The sequence below is a fragment of the Pezoporus occidentalis genome, unplaced genomic scaffold (genome assembly GCF_034315485.1).
Source record: "Pezoporus occidentalis ecotype Australia unplaced genomic scaffold, CSIRO_AGI_Poc_V1 ctg71, whole genome shotgun sequence".
Taxonomy (NCBI): Eukaryota; Metazoa; Chordata; class Aves; order Psittaciformes; family Psittacidae; genus Pezoporus; species Pezoporus occidentalis.
This window is the reverse complement of record NW_026916062.1, coordinates 2,363,335-2,380,137: the sequence shown is the minus strand read 5'-3', so window position 1 is coordinate 2,380,137 and position 16,803 is coordinate 2,363,335. Positions and strand designations below refer to the sequence as shown.

The 16,803-nt window shown below is 37.7% G+C and overlaps 1 protein-coding gene across 1 annotated transcript; it reads left to right on the top strand.

The window, feature by feature from the left end:
- Positions 1-716: 716 nt before the first annotated feature.
- On the top strand, positions 717-14,829 carry YIPF7 (Yip1 domain family member 7). The gene is made up of 6 exons (XM_062642423.1): positions 717-821; positions 3,047-3,163; positions 3,954-4,120; positions 5,821-5,966; positions 10,392-10,573; positions 14,654-14,829. The coding sequence occupies exons 2-6, from the start codon at positions 3,048-3,050 to the stop codon at positions 14,814-14,816; spliced, it is 774 nt and encodes a 257-aa protein (XP_062498407.1). The 5' UTR covers positions 717-821; position 3,047; the 3' UTR covers positions 14,817-14,829.
- Positions 14,830-16,803: the final 1,974 nt, after the last annotated feature.

Here is a 16,803-nt window from a genome sequence, read left to right as displayed (position 1 = left end):
AAAAATTAACTGTTAATCTGATGCCTACACATTCAATAAAGGCCCTCAAAAATCAGAGCAGGGTTCCCTGTCTTTTAGAAGACTTGCCCTGGTACTCTCATGGTATTTGCTGTACTGCAGGAGACTGCTTTGCAAATGGACAAGAGCTCCTGGAGAAGCAATGGTACAGGAGAATGTGCCTAGAGAATGGGTCCCTGGCCTTGGACCAGTGAATGGACTGGCCCTAAGGTGCCTTCAGTGTCCCTCCAGGTGTTGCAGTCCAAGGGAGCATCATGTTTTCCCCAGGAGGCATGTGATCGATCAAAAGCTCTCTTTGCAGTCCCAGCAAATGGCCCTAAGGCTGCATGTATCCTGTGGCGCACAGTGTGGGAGCATCTGCTAGAAATGTACCCAAGTAAATGAATTTACCCTACTAATTTAACAAGTATTATTACACATTGTTAAACCTTTTCAATATCTAACAGCTCAGCTCATGACGGTCCACCAAGATCTTCATAAATACCTACCGAAGAAGGAAACTCTAAACTACAATCTAGATTATGGAGTTGAAATATATATCTATGGACCAAAATTTGTTCATTTTGTTCTGCTTGCATTGAAGATTCCTATCCTTTTCTGCTTATTGTTAGCACTTGTCAAATGCTGGCCATGATACTGACAGGTTGTGGTTTTTTTTTTCCTTCATATGCATCTGTTCAGAGATCAAATTTAGAACCTTATAAATAGCACCAAGATCATCCCTGCTGAAGCAAGAGGATATTTTAGGTGTTCTCCAATATGTAAATTCAACAGACTGGAGTTTTCATCAAATATCTTAAAAAGTAAGTAATCTTAACTCCAAATTCTTCTGGAAAATAAATTTATCTCTTCTGAACTCCATTATACAGTTTATAGCATATCTGGTTAAGCAATTATTTCATTCCTTATAGTGACAGCAAAGAACATTAAAGACTCTGGATTTGAACTGTTGGGGCAGAGATGCCAACTAAAGTATTTTAAAAGATATTCCATGTAAAATCTTTATTGAACAAATGTGTAACTGGTGTGCAAATCCAAATAAAACTACAGTGAATAGCTTAGTACAATTAATTTCTGTTAATTCATATTTACAATGTAAAAATTATTTCTCTTCTAAATTTGGAAATACTACATGATTGGCCAGTTGTTGAGAAAATAACATCAGAATAACTTCTACTTTGAATACTCTAGCTAAATGCAGGAATTAGGTCCCCATAGATAAGTCTGATTATGGGAAAAATAATTAGAAACCTTAATTTCCAGCATTTCAAGGTTTCTGATGAAATACCAATCTTTATAACTTTTAACTTAAAAAGAGATTTGCAAAGATCTTTCCTATAAGAAGCATGTGCTTGATAAATATAGAGATAACCGTGAGAGTAACTGTGAGGTGAAAAGCAGATTTTGCCAATAGCATTTGGAAAGTTAGAAAAGCAGGCTAAAGTGAAAAAAAAAGGGAAATGTTAGGAGAGTTTAATATCTTACATGAAAATCTGTGTAAATTGAATATGATTATGGTTGTCAGTCAGGAGTTTAACTACATAAATGCCATTCAAGCGGTGGAATACATGCATGTACCTATGCATTTACAGGCAAGTCCTGGTCAGAGTATTCGCTAAATCACTTAAGGATGTTAGCTGGGAGGAGAGAGCTCAGGGGGATCTCATCAATGGATATAACCACCTGATGGGAGGGAGTAACAGTGACAAAGCCAGACTCTTCAAAACCTGGCGGGACACGGCCCAGAACAGTCTGTTGTCAGTGACCCTGCACTGGCAGGGGGTTTGACCAGGCAATCCCCAGAGCACCCCCCAGCCTCACCCCATCAGTGGTCCAGGAGCTCCCTGAACCCATGCACTGCTCTGAGCAGGTATAATGTCTTTTCTAGCTGTGGCTCAGCATAAAAGCAATACTGAAGTGAAACAGGGTCAGTCCTTGTGGCTACTCTTGCTCATAGAATCATAGAATAGTTTGGGCTAGCCCAACTCCTGCAATGAGCAGGGACATTGCTCAAAGCACAGAAGGTAGACCTGCCAATTTTGAAGCTGTTTTCTGGATTTATACTCAGCCATGCTAATAACATAAGAAGCACGTAGACCAAATCTAAGAATTAATAAAATACCTTTGCAATCTGAAACACTCTGCAGTTCCAAAAGGTACATAATGCATCACAGAACCAATGTGCTTCATTTCTTATATTGCTTATGTATGATTCAGACAACCAGTCCTTCCTACACACAGGATATGTGAAATGGGCCCAGTGTGGGCAAAATTCAAACAGTTATAAAAACAGTTATTCCTTTCTTAGTCTAATCAGTCTATAGCTACAGAGTTGAACTATGGGTCAGCAGGAATAAAACAGATGCTGCAACATATTTTCTTTATTATTCTTTACTATTTACTATTTATTTATTTTACTATTCAGTATGCTGTCCTTTTCAAAGGCATGTAGCTAACCAGTGAGAATGTTTTTCTGGTATTCTTAATATGCTAACTGCAGTGTCCTTAAACATAAACCTTGAATTCTGTGGATATATTTGTATTTTTCTATTGTTTTACGATAGTAATATATAATATTGCAAAACATAAATTGCTGAAATTAGTATTTCTTTTCAAAATGAAAAATACTTTTAAAAAAACCCAAATTTCTAAGAATTCAGATGTGGCCACAATTTTTTAGGTAGGAAAAAGGATTGTTTAAAGCAATAGTTTACTTGAGATATATATTCTTTCAAAATTACCTTTTTTTTTTTTTTTTTTTGGTAACAATAGGGAAGTCTTGTATAACACTTGTAAATTAATATATAATAATTAGGAGTAAAAGAAGACTAATTTCTTTTGTTACAACAAAAAAATAGTCTTTTTTTTTTGTCATTTTCAAATCATCTTGAGTTTCTACAGAAAGACTCATTTGAGTTTGTGTCTTTAAGGCTGCTATTTTCATTTAAATTTAGGACAGTTAAGGCATAGATATTGGCTTGTTGCAAAACCTATTTTATTGATATTTACAATATTTTTGTCCAGCCAGAATGTCAAATTTTGAGCAGTTTCAGATCGACTTTTACCAGTCCAATTATACCATAGATGACCAGGAAGAAGGTGACAACATTTGTGGGTCTAACAAAAACCTCTGTGGAAGCAGAAAGTAAGTATGCTAAAAAGGGTTGCATAGTCAGTATAGTGGAAGTTTTAGTAGAACCATAGCAGTAGAAAGACAGGAGGAATCTTATTTCATTATTTTCTTACATTTTTTAAACCTATTGGTGACTTCTGCCTGTAGAAGAGGGAAACTGAGGGAAGAAGTTCTGAGAGTTTTGCCCTTAAGGAGATTTTGACAGGACTGCAGTAGGAAGGCTAGGTTTTGTGCTACTTTTATACGTACAGATGTTACAGGTTGTTTACCCAATTGGAGTGACTGAGCTTCATGTTATTAATGTGGATTTTATGGCACATATTGCTAGAAATTCTGTAATCTTCTCAGATTCCAGAAAAAAAAAATATTTGTATATGGCTCTTTCATTAGCTGTATAGACATATATGAGGATTGTCACCAGGTTGCTTAGTGGAAAAGTCAGGAGTGCCTCGATTTGTTGGTGCCCTCACAGCTCCTAAATTCCCTTTCCCCTCTCCTCAGTCTAGGGGCCTGCAATGTGCCATTGTCTGAGCTGTGTGAGTACAGAAGTGAGTGCAATAGGCTGCAATGTGCTGCAAACCGGCAAGCAGCCCTGCCTGATTTCAAAGGGAGTTGCAGTGAAGGGAAGCAAAGTCATGGTCAGCAGCTCAGAACTCACTACACACAATGGCTACTGTTCCCAGGTTCCCCAGATTGAAGATAGCGTCAAATTTAAATTGTGGTACATGGTGAGCAGCTCTAAGCTGTTGTGAAGCTGCTCATTGCAGTTACTTGGTTTCCTGTGATTTGCTTCTTGTCTTAGGAGCCAGACAGGAGAGCAACCTCCAGCCGGTGCTTTTGCCCCATCGGAAATGCTTCCGTCGTGTCAGAATTACACAGGTCAGATTTTGCAGCCAATGTACAATCCCAGCACTCTCTCCCATCTTAGTTACGCTGATGGATTTGATGAGGAACCTCCTTTGCTAGAAGGTAAAAATAAAACCATGCACAATGTGCATGGTTCCTGGGAGCGCCTATAGTTTTCTTTACCTGTAAAGAAACTGCAGCAAAGCTTCCTTGCCTGGCTATGTGAGCTTCGTATAACAGCCACTGGCCCCCAAACTTAAGTTTTCTCATCTGAATTCACACTGGATTTATGCAGCCCGATGACATGCATAGCATATACTTTACTACCACTAGATGACAGCATAACAGTAAGATTTGCATCCACATTTCCAAGTATTTTTTTCCATGCTGTGTTTATCCTGCACACATATCAGAACATCTATAATTAATAAATACTGATAATAATTCTTTTTTTCATATCTAGTAATAAATTTAATAGTTTTAATAGTTTTAAGATGCTAAATAACTTGTTTCAGAGGGAAAGAAATTGAGGAAGCTGCTTTCATCTTCCATTAGTCGATTATTTAACTATACAAACAATCATTCTTTCTGATGATTGAACCATCCTAATGCTACTTGTGCTACATTAAAAAACAATTGGAGAATCCATTTCTGGTTATTTCAGCATAATGTAGAAAGAGCGTATTCAGCTTGCTTTTGCACCCTGGAAAGCAAGTGGAGTTTTCCCTACTGAAAAGACACCACTACTGTGTTAAAATCAGCAAGCTCACACTCTCTGATATAGAAAACTGCTAGATTTCTACCTCTCAGACCTCCAAGCATTTAATTCCACATGCAGCTTACCCTGTGAAAAGGATTTTGAAACACAACTGCTTCTTATCTGCTGGGCTTCAGAAATATTCCTATCTGTGTACCACATAAATCTGACCAATTTCAATGCAAAATAACTTTATTTATATAATGGTTTGGCTCAGCTCCAGGTGATGGATCAGTGGAATAAGGTAAAGACTTGGCTTTCCAAACAATCTGACACACTGTCAGTCTCAATAATTCTGGCACCTAGTTTTGAACCCAACTTCTCCCATACTGGAGTATCTCAGGGAAGATGTTTCTCTTGCAAGCTGAAGTTTTCCTGGAGAAGTTATAAGAGACATCTTTGCCCCAGTAAAATTAATGGCAGAATTTCTGTTGACTTTAATGGTGAAGAATTTTGTTCCTTTTCTAGAGGTCCTCAGTAATTACTTTTAAAATGCAAAAGAGCTTATACAGCACTCTACAAAGTATTATTAACTTGCCTTGAAGGGACAAATGTCATTTTTAAGTGCCTCTGGCAGTTCAGTCTTAAGGCACATATCTTGTCAGATTTGCTAGAATAAAGTATATATATCTCTGTCCTCAGCCTTCTAGAGTATCTTGAGTTCTGCAGTTACATATTTTCAACATTTTTTCATATTTTTCAACATTGCATATTTTTCAACATTTCAGTTAGTGAGGTATTAGGTACATGTGGTTTAAGTACAAGGGAAACAAATATTAACTCAAAAATGCTGAGGGTAATTTTTTTTTTTTTGGGGGGGGGTTCACTGACTAGAATTGGATTTAATAAAGTAACATTCCAATTTAGAATCAGAACTGACTCTCAAATATACTGCATATATATCAGGGACATCCTGTGCCTAATACATACAATGTCATCCTACAACATTTTCTTCATTAAAACAATTAATTTGATTGCTTGTTTGGGGTCTTGTGTACCTAATGAGTTTCTGTAAAAGTGTTGTTTTCTTGGGAGCAATTAACAAACCTGAAATTTCTGATTGCAGAGCTTGGGATCAATTTTAAACACATATGGCAAAAAACATTAACAGTTCTAAATCCAATGAAGCCTGCAGATGGCAGCATCATGAATGAGACAGACCTCACCGGACCTATGGTTTTCTGTTTGGCCCTTGGAGCAACATTGCTGCTGGTAGGATGTGATAGGAATCTTAGCGGATTTCTTTCCTAACAAGCTAATGACTAGGTGATAATGCGTGTGAAGTTGCAGAAGATGTAGTACTGGCATAAAATGAGTCATTTGCTGTCGTTTGTTCTGAGATTATATATTAAAAAGTCTCCTTGCTTTGAAAGTACCTGCATAAAATTTAAATGTAATGTAGATGTGAAATGACATATTACTTCCAGTGGAAAGAAAATATTACACTATCTTTTGGGGTAGGATTTAGTATGAACAAAGCACAGATCTCTGCAGTGTTTATCTTGGGGAGGCTCTGGACCCCTGACGCATAGCAGTGTGCAGTAGGTAAGGACCTATCAAGGAGGTTTTAGAAGAGTGAATAAAAAGGCATAGCAGACCAGCCCATTTTTTTATAACATTCCTGCTACTGTTTTGAAATTGTCTTCTCTCAGTGTTATTTTAGGGAGTTCAAAGATGTAAAAAAATTTAATGTAACTAGAATAATTTGAGAAAGGTAATGGAAACAGTCTTTTTCTCTCCACCTCAAATTTGTAATACCTTGCTATAAATTTTTCTAGTCCTTTCTTAGTTTATATTCTTTTTCTACATCATCTGTTAAACAAAATATGGTAGCCTGTTTAACCTCTTTCTTCTTTATGAATATGGCTTTCCTACAGGAGGAAAGTTAAATGGGGATTGTGCAGTACCCCAGATTCATCTGTTTATCACTGACAACAGGGGCTCTCCAGTGCTGCTGAAGTACAGCTCTGATTGTCGGCAGCAATTCATCAGTCAGGGATAAGGTGGAACCATTCTGGAAGGTCTTTACTGCTCTGCAGCTGAGGTGAGAGAAATGATGCTCTAATTCTCCATCTCCTCTGTGACAAATAGTGCTGAATCAGAAGATTCTTGCAAGTTCTTACTCAATTTGTAATGTCAGTGCAGTACCTTGAACGTGCAAACTGCAATATAAATGGCAAGTATCATTATAATTTATGTCCCCATAAAAATAAAAATCTTTTTAAAGGGTGGAAGAGGCAGGAGGAAATGGAATAAGAGGAAAAGATGGTGGGAATCTAGAGAAGACAGGCTATTTTCCATGTAAAGAAATAGAGGTATGAGGGGAATAAAAGGAGAAAGTGTTGAATTGATTATAATTAGGAAAATGGAAGGAAAGCTAAAAGAAAGAAAAATGGCTGTTATTGATTTTGCTCCCTGAATAGCCAACAATTATAATGAAGATCAAAGCACTATTATTGAAATAAACTAATTGCCATATTTATTCTGGGATATTAAGCAGTTTGAGTGTCATTAGAAAAACAACTATTTTCAGTGCTCCAGTTTTAGGCCAGCAGAACTCCTCTGATACAGTGTTTTAGAGCTACAACTTCACAGCAATAAGTCTGTGGGTTTTCCATGGGCCTGTTCATTTTATCTCAGACGTATTTGAATGCTAACGTGGCTCTTCAGCTGTGTAAGCCATGATATCCTTTTGTGCCTGAATAGTTCTCTTCTAATAGCACCAGGAACATAATTTGGTTGAGAGCTTGATTCCAAAAATAATTTACAAATTTTATTTAATTTCAGCTTTTAACTACAGAAAAATATGCAAAGACATTCTTCAAATGGCAACTGTTCTTTCAAAGGACAGAGAAAAAGAGGAATGGGTTGTTAGTCTGACAGCAGGACTTGATCTTCCTCATGCTGAAACAGGGCAGCTCCACCGCAGATAGAGAAACAAGAGTGTGAAAGTAAGCAGAAGTCTGAGTCTCAGCTGCTTTCCATTTTATGCAGTCATTTATATGAAATCAGACTTCCCAACCCACTTAAACTAAGGATAGTAGTACCCCCACTCTAGGCAAATGCAAACAAATGCACAAAATTTTGACTTTCTTTTAACCTTGTTCCTTCTGAGGACAAATTTAGCTCCTTCCATTCATCAAAGCCTGTCAGACTAATCAAGCCTGATTCTGGTTTTGCTTACATCACTGTGAATTGGGAGTATTCCCGTGTGTGTGAGTCAATATATTTACATATGTTAAGAAAGACTAGAATTGGAGACGATATGTTCAGCTGCTTTCTTTTTACTCTCTCATTCCTCTGCACCACAAATCAATCATTTCACCAAGTAGAGATTTCAGCTAGGTGCTAGTGTTAGTGCTCCCTTCTCTCTCAATAGTTTCTTAATCTTAAACTAAGCTGCTAAATAGTGCTGTGTGGAATAGTTAATACACTGAAACAAGCAGTCTAAAATATTAGCTTGCAGTTGTTGCAACTCTCTGAGACAGAGTTTTTCTTATTTATTCTATAGTAAAGGCTACCCCAAACCATTGTGGATGTTAAAATTGTTACAAATCTTTAATGACTGAATTGTAATTGATAATAATCTAAGCTGGTGTTGCTCTCCCATGCTATCTCTAGCAATAATTAATTTTATTTGGCGAGTCTATTTTTCCTAATTATTTTATACCAGTAGTATACAAATGCCAGGGAAGCACTCCTCTGTGCCAAACCAGGAAGATTTCTTACCCTGTTAGTTCAGGAATAAATTATGCCTTTAGGGTGGAACACAGTGGGGAACAGGCCAACACTCAAGACATTGTGAGGATATAGCCAACCTGGCTGTACCTGACCTAACTTGGAGGACTAGAATCAGAGGAGAGCTCGGCGGTGAGCCAGGTCAAGCTGAAAACAGGGTAACAGTGCTGGTACAAAGGCAGGTCTTATTAGCTGAGGCTGCCTTTCACATAAGTGTGCACTGCTCTCCCACTAGACCTGGTTAGCTGTCATCAATATGCAACATTAGGACTTTCAGGCTGTGTCAGCACTGGATCAGGCTCTCTCCACTTCACTGCTTTCTATCTGTCCACCTCAACTACTGCTGGCATTACAGTGATAGCTTCCACTCTAATGGATACAGGAAGAAGGGGCAGAGAAGAAGGGTCCTCAAAGTTGATTTCCACCAGATTTTCTTAAAATGTATGGATAAGTAAAGTGGGAGGTCTTCTCAATCCTCCTTAGTCGTCATGAAAGAGATACTTGTAAATACTACAAACCATGAAAAAACCTTCAGTAATGATTCCACCTTATCCATCACAAAAGAATCCAACCATAAGCTATAAAAAGATTAGGAAACTGAGACCCTCTATTAGTTTTGATTCTCATGTGGTTTAGCATATGCAGTATATAATGTGTGCTATATGTAGACATGTGTGTATGCACAAGCACACCTGTGGTTTAAGTGTGTACATACATATTATTAATTGTCAGGAAAGTGAAACATTGTGGCCGTTCATTTGAAAAGTTTATTCCATGGTCCTGAGCTAAGGGTTGAGTGCCGGATTTAGCTTTCTCCTTCACAAAAGCATTTTATCATTAAGATATACAGTTCCAAGACAAAGCAAACAAAAACATCTTCATCCCAATATGTTTATTTCTGATGTATGAATGTTTATTTCAAAGCTACAGAAGTAGAAATGGCAGTCTTGCATAGCCAACATTCGGTATTTCATTTTTTAGAAGCTCAAAGAGAGAGAAAAAATATTTAACAGTCTTTTGTGAGTGTTCATTTTTGGGAGTGAACAATGCCTTCATGCCTGTACGTGATCCTTCAAAATGATAGCAAGAGATGAAGAAGTTGGTGGTGCTGTGGCCATTGTGGCCTGTTGTACTAGCTTTGTGTATAAATTAGAAAACATCAGGCTCCAGGCTGTCAGGCTGGTACCTTTCACAGCCACTAAATTCACACAAAGGAATAAAATCTGGGAGAAAACCCACAGTTGTTTTACTTTTTTTTTCATTCACTGGAACAAAATAGAACACAAGCTGACAGTTGCTACTCAGGTTTATGTTAAAATGAACCTGTTGTATTGATCTTACTACAGAGATGTGTCTTTCTCATGGTAGTCAAGGGAATGAATGGACATATTCACTCTGAAAACCAGCACACTTTCAGCAAAGTTTTACTAGTTTTATTGCAGGCCTGCCTGAAGTTCGAGGTTTGTAATAAAATTTAGCCTATCAACTAAGTCAGGTCATCATTTTACTTAGGAGACTTTTCCACAGCCCCATGTACACCTATTGGAAAGATGTTTCCTGACACTAAAATGTACTTTCCATAATTTCTTCTCAGTTTGTTACCAATTAAACCTTCCCAAGTCTCCCCGACCAATTCCTGTCCTGTTCAGAGCCCAATGAGAGTAAGACTGAGAATCAGCCTTATAATTTTAAGATAGCAACAAGCACACTCTCACAGTTGTACCTTAGAAATCACCCAACAGTATCAGCTATCATTTACAATTGAATTGGTGTAGGTGAAGCAGACAGAGTGTCAATGAGAAAAAATAACAAACCTAGTGCTTGCATTCTGTCTTCTCCTACCACTTTGCAATCACTTGCTCACTTCTGACACTTCATGCTTACTCATATTTATTCCAGGCCGGAAAAGTTCATTTTGGCTATGTGTATGGCATGAGTGCCATTGGATGCCTTGCTATGCATGCCCTGCTGAACCTGATGAGCGTCTCTGGAGTCTCGCATGGCTGTGTTGCAAGTGTCTTGGGCTACTGTCTGTTGCCCATGGTGATCCTGTCCTCTTCTGCAGTCATCTTCTCGCTACAGTAAGTACCATTCTATAACACCAGTAATTATATATCTATCTATATATATCTGACAGTACGTCAGAAGGCTAGTGTTATGCAAAACATGGGCAGGTGGTGAATTTTGACATCCAAAACTGCAACGAAAACCACCATTTTATTCATGTGTGTGAGTGAAATGGACAAAACTGGGCTGTATTTGAGAGGGGTGATATATATTCATTTTAATATGAGTACTTAATTCCACTTCTTCCCACTTGGATTGAAAGTGCCTTTGATTTGTGGAGCAGCCTCAGATGTGATTTTTGTTTTGCAGAGACCAACAGCAGCCAAACTCAGGTATCAATTTTAAAAGCAACTGCTGAACTTTGGTTTTATATAGCTGCTTCTCCTGTTTCTTTTTTTGTTCATAGTATCAGGCTCTCATCCTTACGCTTCCTTTCCTTCTGTAGACTAACTTCTGCATGACAGAATGAAATAATCAAGCAACCCTTAACAATTTGGAGCATTAGAACAAGTGTTTAATATTTACCAGAGTCATACACTCTGAGGTATAGTTGTGGTGTAATTGCAAACCTGAAAATAACTGGAAACTTTGAAAAAAACCAAATGTGTGGTGGCGTATGTATCCGTGTGGCTGTGGGTAGGTGTTCAGTAATATGCCTATGAATAGGAAATTTGTATGCAAACCTCTCCGTCCTCCTCATTTGGTAAGCCTTTTGAGATACAGACTGTGTTAACTCCTGGTTCACATTCAGCAAAGTACAAGGAAGCTACAGGTGTTGCCTGAAGGCCTTCAGCAGTGCTTTTATCTGTTGTTAACACATTTTTAATAAAGGCTCCCCTCCTTAGTCTTTGTTGTTCACTTACATTTTTAACTCTCCAATCTGTAATGGATGGGACTTGGCAGCTGATAAATAAGAAAATCCCTGTTTGTTTTCTTTGGAAAAGCTGCAATTTTATATATGTATATATTATTTTTAAAGGAAATGATATATTGGGATGAAGATTTTGGCACAACAAGGTAAATTCTTGCTTTGTGTTTCTATGGAGCTGATGAGCTAACCGGATCATATTCCAAGTATAGAAGTGTTTCTGAGCTGTCCTTGGTGAGATGAACAGTAGTGACACTGAAGAAGCCTTTTATTTTCTGTTCTACACTTCCCATATTTTCTTGATTAACCTGTTTAAGAATACACCCTAATAAAAGGTGCAGATACATAATTATATGACAGATGGGGCAAACTACAAACCAGCTGTTAAAACTGCGCAGGGTACTGTTATCTGTACAAGGAATCCCCGAGCACATGCCACACATTTGTAAAATGCTATGAATTTACAGAAATCACATCTTATGAACATCTGTAGATACTGTACTGTGAAAGCCTTTACAAAATTAAACCATTATTTCTGAAATTCATTGATAGCTTAAGTGCCTGTATACAGAATTCTGTAGTCCTTTCTCATTCACTCTATGAAACTGCTTGAACAGAGCAATTACCCAGGTTAACTATTACAAATACGCTATTAAAATAAAGTGGCAACTTTAAAATCCAACATATATTTCATTATTTTTACTTAAAATTACAAAGACAGAAATACATTAATGATTTTTAAAAATATTTACAATAATGTTATTTCTGTTTATTTCAAAGTATAAAGAACTTAAATGTTTGTTTTCATAGAAAATATTTGTAATATAATGCACACATCTATCACAAAGTTACATACTGATCCAACAATTTTGAATTTTATTATTAGTTTTTTCACTGTAACTTAATATAGCAAAATAGGGAGTGTTTTGAGTGTTGAATAGTACTGAAAAGAAAACCAGCTCTCCCATACAAACTTGTGGGGAACCAGATTTGTTTGCTGATATCATGTCTGAGCCCAAGCTGATTAGGTCATCTTTATGGGAGAATTATCAGCAGACTTTTTTTCCTGGAAAAATACACAATTCTTTACTATCAAATCCCTGAACAGAGTGGTCAAGACATTTCCTTAGATAAGCAGTGAAGGAAATGAGTGTAAAAGTGGAGAAAAAAGTTCTCAAACCCAGCTGATGCAAAGGACCCATTTGGTGATGGTGACCACATCTGCAGGTTGTGAAAAGGGTAGAGAGGGTCCACTCACATTTGTCCCCAGTTCAGTTGCACACTAGCACACCCCAAGTCCTCTTGGTCACTGTGAGAATGACATCTGCCTTTTGCCTGAGTATTTGGCCCTCAAGGACATGCCAGACACAAGCTCTCTGAAAAAGCCAAACCATTCCTTTTGGCAGTAACATGCTGTTAGACCAAGGCTGAATTTATAAGCACACAGAGGTATCTCTTGGCTGCAGTATGATTTTATGACACCTTTCCATCCTGCTCACTGCTGGTCCTGGAATAGCCCATGAGGGACAATTGGACTTCAATTCAAGGCAGAGCAGCTACAGCTTTAAGCTGTACTAGCTTGTGATAGTCCCCTAAAGAATCATTATACTAGCTGAAAATTGTCATCACAAAGTATTTTCCTGTTGCATCCCAGCCTTCTGCCAATATCAGTTCCTGCTCAAAACGCCATCCATACCAGCTCTGAATTTCTGGCTGTTTAGGAGAGTATCTTAGCATCTTTGTTTGAAACAAGAAGCCAGGAACTTGTTTCACAGAACCCAGTGTAATTTCCCTGAATGCCACTGTATAGACTTGAAGAACATTTAAACTAAGGATATTAAATCACATGGTCTTTGATGTTTTATCTTTAATGGGCTGAAGTTGCAACGAGGTGCTGAGTCACCTTAAAATCAATTCTCTCTTTCCTCCCCCAGAGTTCCAACCACTGACAACACCAAGTGCTTTATTGGCCTGGAATCTGGGTTGCCAAGAAATTAACTATTTTATGTGATATGATTGCATTGAGTGAACTAAGTCAATTAAATAAGAAGAGCTTTACTCATCATGATTTAATTAGAATAATAATATTAGTGGAGATTATTTCTGATAAATGGACCTAAGCAAGTATACATAGTCTGTCTCTCACTTCCGGTTCTGTTTCACTGATACTTTGGAAGAGTGGGGCACCAGGAAGTCCCTTAGCAAGTGGCAGAGGTTCATTCACTCTCAAAATCCTTGAGACTGACAGAGAGAAATGTAACAGAGCTGATCTCATTACGTGCTTCAGCAGTGTATTATGTGTGTGATCTCATGCATTTTACAGAGGCAGGCTGCAAATGCAGTGTACAAATAAAGCATATGTGAAACATTATTTATTTGGTTCCTACAGGTTTAATAGTGAGCTCTCCATAATCTGCAGGAATGTTTTAGTTGGCTTTTGAACACAGACCCATAGTCATCAGTTCTCCAGACCACCTGGCATATGAGATGTGGCAGAATGTAAATTCAGAAGTGCCCAGCTGTCACCAAGGGACAGTGTGGAAAGCCGCCATCCTTTCAATGTGCAGAGAAGGATACAAGGATGAGCTAAATATTTTTCCCCAGTGGTTCTTTTTCCATCACTTACTTTCTACTCAGTGTGCACCCTTTTTTAAAAGACCAGTTAAGCCTTCTCCTGGAAGGCACTCACCACCTTCCTGCCTGGTCAGATGAGGTATGATTCCTTAAGAGCCTCATTGCCTCTCCTCAGAATCCAAGGCACACTTAAAACATATGACACCTGTTACAAAAATGCAGCCCCTCCAGGTCATCAGTCTGCCTGGTGGAAGAGTAGGTCTGTAGTGTAATTTTAGATCCTAACAACTTCTACAAGAGAATTTTGGCTGCAATAGGACCTTTGCTAGCTTTACAATTAAACATTAGCTGTTACATCTGCTGGAGGCCAAGAAGCTTTATTTTGAAATGCATTGTCCTTTCAGCAGTACTTCTGTTGAAGATGCTGCTTTTATACATGTTGAAGTTACTTTTTTGTTTCCTGTTCTTGTTTTAATTTTTTTCTCAGGCTTGACTTTAATTATGTCAGTCAGTCCTTGGTTCTTCCAGTGACTGTTACCTTACCAGTAACAAGCTGCTAGACATGAACTCAGGTTTGATAAGGTTTGTTGCTACATTTACTAAGGAGTGGACTCTGTCATGTTTCTTTCATTGTTTTGTCTTTTTCTCCTAGGGGGACCCTGGGAACTTTGTTAGCTCTGTTTATTATTGGATGGTGCAGTTTGTCAGCCTCCAAAATTTTTACCTCTGCGTTGGCTATGGAAGGACAGCAGCTTCTTATCGCGTATCCATGTGCTTTACTTTATGGACTTTTTGCACTTCTAACAGTTTTCTGAGATGTATTTTCTGGTAACCTTATTACAGTCTGTTTATGGTTGCTGGAGGGGCAAGGGGTTATTTACTAATTTTTAGATTGCCTAGAGTTGCATTAAGTTCCATTAACAAAATTAGATTATGTAACCTACCTTTTATTTGCCTAATGGCTGACAATGAAATAAGAAATCAAGTTAACAGGTAGATGACTGCAATAATGGTGTTTTGGATGTCTTACAGCTTAAAAAAGAAATTTGTATTGAAAAGGAGGCAAAAGTTTGAAAATATGAAACTGATAATTTTAAAAAAATCTGTTCAGTGTTTAATATATAATACATATACTGGAGAGCTACTGGAAAGCAATTATGCAAATATTTTATAAATCTGGTAAATCAAGTGAAAATACACATTTATTTGTTTCAAAAAACCCATCTTGTCATTTTGTATGATTACTAATTAATATCCAGAATTTATGTGCTGGTTTGTTCTTTTTTTTTAACAAAAGAGTGAGTAGACCTGCTTTGTGATGTTGAAGAATTGCCCAAGGTTACAACAGAGGGAGGAAACTAGGAATGTCATCTTGGGTTTGCTTTTTTTCAGATGTGCTACTCTCCAAACCTCTATTGTACAGTTTGTAATGTACAGGAATGTTGTATTTTAAAATTGCCACTAAATGACCACCTGCTGTCACTGCAGAAAAGCACCACACAAAGTAAAAAAAACTCCTAAGAATGTTTCCTGCAAGGCAGAGCTGCATTTGAGCAAGCAAAATACAAATCTCCACAATTTTATCTGCCCCCCCCCCCCCCCAAATCTATTTACTGCTTTTAGTTTTACAGGAACCTAACATTTTTATAATGGCTATGAAGCACAGAGTGCACAAGATGATGTTTCAAAATATAATATTAGAGGTACCAAGCCATCAAGAGGAAATGGAGACGTGTGTACAGTCATAACAAGGACAAAATCTGGTGCACAGTGGTAGAGAAATGAATGTAGCTGTAGAAAGGGCTAGGGAAAAGAAACAGATGAAATAAAGGGAAATATGAAGCAAGTAAATGGCCGCAGATTTTTTCCTCAGTAGTTTAGGGTGTCTTCCCTCTTGATGTATATTTTATGATATCAATTATCCTCCAATTTATTCATTATTGTGATGAAATGCCTACAAAATATTTCTCTCTCTAGACAGAGGACCAATGATTCCATGAGAGAGGGTCCTGATACTGCAAGTACTTATGCAGAAGCTTAGTATGGCAAACCTGATGAAGAATACGATCTTTTTCAGGTCAGAGGTAAATTAAATGATAATTTTGTCCTCAAGCTAGTGATTCTGTTTCTGAATTGAAAGAGCATTTGGTAAAAATATTTCCCATTGCTGGCATATTTCATTTTTTGAGAACTCTCCTGCAAACCATACTGGAATTTATTTTATTGAACTCCAGTGTAACTAGTTTAGACTAGGGGTTATGAGAAATAAACAAAATGTAATGTGTACTTAGTTGTCCTGGTTTCAGCTTAGATAGTTAACTTTCTTCCTAGTAGCTGGTAAAATCCTGGGTTTTGTATTTAGGATGAGAACAATGCTGGTAACACACCGATGTTTTAGTTGTTGACATGTAATGCTTACCCAAAGTGAATGATTTCAGCCTCATGGTCTGCCAGTGAGGAGGGGCACAAGAAGCTGGGAGGGAGCACAGATAGGACACCGACCCAAACTAGCCAAAGCGATATTCCATACCATAGAACATCATGCTAAGTATATAAACTGGGGGCAGTTGGCCAGGAGCCACTGATCACTGCTGGGTATTATTCAGCAGTTGGTGAGCAATTGCATTGTGCATCACTTGGGCTTATTGAGTTCTATTCCTCTCTCTCTCTTTTTCCTATTATTAATTACATTTTATTTTGTTTCAATTATTAAACTGTTCTTATCTCAACCTGTGGGTTTTACCTTTTTCTGATTCTTCTCCCTCCATCTCACCAGATGTGGGGGAAGAAGGTAAGCAAGTA

Bases quoted from the DNA above. Each gene is read 5' to 3' on its own strand.
- YIPF7 (XM_062642423.1), top strand. From the start codon at position 3,048: ATGTCAAATTTTGAGCAGTTTCAGATCGACTTTTACCAGTCCAATTAT. The intron at 4,121-5,820 runs GTAAAAATAAAA...TTCTGATTGCAG, and splicing joins GGAACCTCCTTTGCTAGAAG to AGCTTGGGATCAATTTTAAA. The intron at 5,967-10,391 runs GTAGGATGTGAT...TATTTATTCCAG, and splicing joins TTGGAGCAACATTGCTGCTG to GCCGGAAAAGTTCATTTTGG.